We start from the raw sequence: 5,030 nt of genomic DNA on the forward strand, positions 1-5,030 counted from the left end.
ACAAAGAACGACTCTGAATTAACAGAGGTGTCCAAACTTTTGACTGGTACTCTTTAATATTACCACCACTCAGCTGCTTCTTTTTAATTTGGAACCTAAGTTAATATTCACCTTCAGTGCCGAACAATTAAAAAAAAAAAAAACCGCTCTGATGTGAGCTTCATGAGTAATACATCCTCAACGCACAAACTGAAGATTTAAGTGTCAAGTGTTAATTCCTTGCAGCTTAATAACGTACGATCGTTAGCTTGGTGTTTAATATGCACTGCTGCGCTCATCCCCTGAAGCGACTTCCCACTCACGCAGCAGGACCAAACTGAAGCCGAGGTCCACTGTGGAAACGCACTGCCATCTAGTGGACCATAAGCATTCAAAATCAACCAAGCCGAAATGTTTGACACTTCTTAGCTTCTGATATGCTTGCAAACTTGTTGGGCACGGTTGCCTGGTTACCACTGACCTTCGCATTATGATTTGAAAGAAAGAATATGGTGAGGTAGCTATGGAGACGCGATACACGCTCTTGACTCTGAATCCGCACTCGAGGTATTCGGATCCTTTACCTGGAGGACGGTGAACGACTTTGAGCTCAGGGTCATGATGCAAAGGCACGAGATTTGGGAATTTTGTGCATGAGAAAAAAAAAAAGCATGAGAGCTGAGACAAGAATGTGAAAAAAAAAATATTGAAATGTTTACTTCCACATTTTTTTCCATACATCGCATACATTGTTCAAAACACATGATGAAAAACAACGAAGGGGGGAAAAAAAAAGCTGCACGTGGGACAACAAGAGTGGAGTGTCTGGGAATGGCTGAGGAATGTGTTTCAATAAAGTTTTAGAGTGAACGAGCAAAAAATAATAATAATAAAGTATTGAATGACTGTCGTCCTTTTGGAAAACTGTTCGTTGACACAGTGTTTGACTGTAATTTCAGCTTAATTAAAAAAAGACAACTTAAAATAGCTTGCCATGGCTTAATTCAGCTGTAGAGAGAAATGTAAAAATGATCAACAACATTCTGCACTACAATCACACTAGTGCACAAGTCTTAGTGTTTAACCCCCCCCCAAAAAAGTAGTGTTGGTGGCAACAACTCAAACCAGCGTCACTCTTGAACATCCTGTTAATGCTGAGTGTGTTTGTCAGAAAGTTACTGGGGGGGAATCACAAAACAATCTAAACCATTCCAGAGGTAGATGCCTGTCATGACAACCGTCCCTCTTCCCTGTAATACGCTTTCGGAATATTAAAATCCACACTTGGTCGGTCAGGACAAACAAAACCGACAAAATAAATGGAGTTTTCTAGTAAATTGCACAGGCGGAAGGAAGCTACTGGGAAAAGTGGAGGGGAAAAAAAAAAGGCTTCAGCATAACTCATAACCAGTCTTCACTTTCTGTCGAACAGATATCCATTACATTAGCTCACTGGAGAGGAACCTCTGAAATTGTCTCCTGTACTCAAGACCAGAAAACAATTTGAAAATGAGGTGCGAATCAGGAACTAAAAGTTTATAAAAACAATTAAAAACAACCATGTCAAAATTCTCAAGTATACAAAAAAAAGAAAAAAAAAAAAAAGCACCGACCCCCCCCCCCCCCAAAAAAAAATGAAGTCACTTTAAAATAGTGTGTAAAAAGAACGTTATAACTTCAAGGTTGTTGAGTTCGTGTCAAGCATAATCCATCAACAAAATGGTCCGCCTGTAACTTAAAGACTGGAGTGTTAAAAACGTACGCTTGCGTGTTTTCGAAAGAAAACAGTAGATCACAATGGTTAGGGTTGAGTCGAGTCTTTAACCACCACCACAACGAGATGTTCCTCCTCTACTTTGCCCAGAGTTTTGAGAACAGTCTGGAGGTACTGCTGGGAGAAGTCACAAGGTGGGAACGCGTATAGCATCCCTCCTGTCTCGCGTTCTTTTGGGCCGCCCAGAGGCAGACCGATAACCCCGGCTGCTTGTTTGCTCCTGAGGTAGGTCACCAGATTGCGAAGGAAGCGCTTCTGGAGTCCATCGGGCGGGGGCGAGTCACGATCCATAGGTCCCTGGACGGCCAGGAGGACGGTGTAGCCATCGGCGCCGCCCAACCTGATACGGCGGCTCACTTCATCTAGCTTGGGCTGGTCGAGCCGCAGTCGCTGAGCGATCTTGAGCTGAGTGATCTTGCCGCTATCTGTCTGGTCCTTTAGAAGCGAAAGGAAAAAGTTGGCTCCTCCATCCAGGAGATGCATGCTCGTCGGAAAACAGCTATTCTTCAGGACGAGGGAGCCGTGCCACACTCGGCTGAGGGTCTGGGCGTATTCGGAGAGCGTGCTGGGCTTCTTGGGTTCGCTTTTGGGCTTTTCCGAGTGTGAATCTGGCTCCGGATCGGTTTTGCGATGGTTGCGCTCGAGATCCCCAGCTTTCCGAGCGTTCTGCGTTGGTCGCTCATCGCTGGAATGACGACTGCTATCAGGTGTGTGGTCTTGCGGATCGGACGTGGAGTCAGGGAGGCGTCCGCGAGTTCGTTCAGGGCTGTCGTCTGGAGTCCTGGGAGGACCCGCTCGCACCCTTGACCGTCCTCTTTCCTCATTCTGCTCACCGGGACTGAGACTCCGACTCCGGGTTCGGCTCCGGCGCTTGCGCCTTTCTTCCCAGCCTTTCGGCCATCGCTCTCTGCTACGACTGCGTGCTCTTGTACGGCCAAAGGCTTCTGGGTTACTCCTCCGTTCTGCGCCCTTTGGAGGACTCCACTCTCTTTCGGGGAGCCCTCGTTCTCGTTCCCTTTCTGCATAAAGGGGATGAGAAGGTGAGCGGGCTCGCGCTCTAAGTTCCCTTTCCAGGCTCCGATGGCGCCCAAACCCGTCGGCTAAAATATCATAATGTGAGGGCAGTGGGATGGGAGGTGGGTACTGCTGAGGGTAGGATCGTGCCTCCTCTGCTTTGGCAAAGTCGACGCGTAGCCTGCGGCCACCCAGAGGGAAACCTCGCATCTGGGCGCATGCTGCCTGAGCCGCATCCAGGCTCTCGTAGTGAATGTAAGCAAAGTTGTCCCCTTTCATATAATCGATAGTGCGAATGCTACCAAAACGGTCAAATTCCCGAGCCAAAGCAGCCAGCGAGGTGTTCGGACCCAAACCGCCCACCCAGAGGCGCGTGGTCGGGTTGGCCTTGCCGTAGCCGATCTTTACCTGGTTTCCGCCAAACACACGGCCCTGCATGGCCACTTTGGCTCTGTGCGCCATGTCCAGGTTCTGGAATTTGATGAAGCCGTAGCCGCATCCTTGTCCACGAGCGGGTCGTTTGATGACGATCTCTTCGATGATGCCGTACTTGTCGAAACCTTGACGCAGCTCTGCCTCAGAGACGTTGTGGTCCAGGTTGCCGATGAACAAGTTCCTGGTGGCGCGCTGGTCGTCCTCGGGCATCAGGTCGTCCTCGGGCAGGGGGTACACGTAGGCACGGCTTCGCTCTTCCAAAGCGGTGTAGTAGTCCAGAACGCGCTCCCGTTCCCTCAGAGTCAGACTGTCTACGTAATGTCTGGTTCTGACGTCCCGGATCGCACTGGCTCCAGGGGACAGAGACCGCTGCCTGTAGGGATACGGGCCATGCAGAGGCACGTAGGTGACGTCAGGCGGCGTCAGGCTGCGACGCCGGACGTACATGGGTTCGATTTTGAGCAGTCGGTCATACAGGATGAGTCTGGCCTTGGCGTGGCGGGCTTCTCGTGCGCTCTCGGGCTGCCGGAAATTCACGTAGGCGATCCGGCCCAGTTCGGGCGTGTGTGAGAGCTTGACGCTGACGTCTCCGAACTTCTTGAACTCGTGGAACAGCCCGTCCTCCACGTGCTCGTCGGAAAGCTGCGAGCCTAAGTTGCTAATAAGCAACGTCTTGTATTCCAGGCCGCTCGCGCGCGCGTCTACGACAGCTGCAGGCGTTTTGCTTTTCGGCAGGATGGCCGGAGGCCGCGGGAGGAGGCCTGTGCGTTCTTCCCGCGCACGCGGCTTCTCGCGCTCCCCGCTGCGGCTCCGCGCGCGCTGCTGTTGCTGCAGCTGCTGCTGCTGTTTCTGGTAGCTCCGACTCTCAGCCAGCAGCAGAGCCAGCGGCGGCGGCGGCGGCGGAGGAGGAGGATTAACCGCCACTGCATCTTCCCGGCGGCTCGCTTCCCGCTCTCGTTCTCTTTCCCGTATCCGTTTCGCGAGAGCTCTGCTCGGACTGGTGTCCCGCTCGGCCTGCCTTTTCATTTTCGGATGCTCAAACTTTTTTCCCGAGCCAGAAAGAAAGAATGCAGACCGGATGCACAACAAAGTCCGCGGTTTTCGACGCGCTGCACATCAAGATGTTGAAGACGGGAAAGCGAGACGCGCGTTCGCACCGCAAAGAAACGTTCAGCGGGTTGCGGGGAAAATAAAAACAACGGTAAAAACGCGATAAAAACATACACATCCTATTCGCTGCACCTACGCCGCCATCTTGGACAATGGGAATGTGTGCGCGCGTGCCGGTGGGCGGGGTTTGTGGCGACGTAAACCAGGACGTCATGACGACACGAGTTGTTGTTGTTTTTTTTTTTTAATAAGTCGAATGATATTTAAACTCACTGGGCTTTGTTTGTTTTTATATCAGGGTTGTTTTACGCAGAGCATTTTTTTAACATACACTACCGTTCAAAAGTTTGGGGTCACTTTGAAATGTCCTTATTTTTGAAAGAAAAGCACTGTTCTTTTCAATGAAGATCACTTTAAACTGATCAGAAATCCACTCTATACATTGCTAATGTGGTAAATGACTATTCTAGCTGCAAATGTCTGGTTTTTCAAAATTCAAATTGATTCAAACTGGTTCTTGTACCAGTTTTTAAGTGAAGGACAAGTTAAAGAACAGATTTCAGGTAATTTTTTGACGTGTGTATGGCAGTTTTGTGTAATGTAGTTTCATGTTTCCCTGATATACCTCAAGTGCCCTTGACTGTTTGGTTATTTGAACCAGTGTGTATATATGAGTGATTCCACGCTTATGGGTACTGAAATGGGGACATCTCATCTC

The 5,030-nt window shown here is 49.7% G+C and overlaps 1 protein-coding gene across 1 annotated transcript; it reads right to left on the bottom strand.

Moving 5' to 3' along the window:
• Positions 1–671: 671 nt before the first annotated feature.
• Positions 672–4,470, bottom strand: rbm15b (RNA binding motif protein 15B). Its single transcript, XM_060909887.1, has one exon. The coding sequence runs from the start codon at positions 4,226–4,228 to the stop codon at positions 1,781–1,783; it is 2,448 nt and encodes an 815-aa protein (XP_060765870.1). The 5' UTR covers positions 4,229–4,470; the 3' UTR covers positions 672–1,780.
• Positions 4,471–5,030: the final 560 nt, after the last annotated feature.

This window comes from Neoarius graeffei, chromosome 26 (assembly GCF_027579695.1).
Source record: "Neoarius graeffei isolate fNeoGra1 chromosome 26, fNeoGra1.pri, whole genome shotgun sequence".
In the NCBI taxonomy this organism is placed as follows: domain Eukaryota; kingdom Metazoa; phylum Chordata; class Actinopteri; order Siluriformes; family Ariidae; genus Neoarius; species Neoarius graeffei.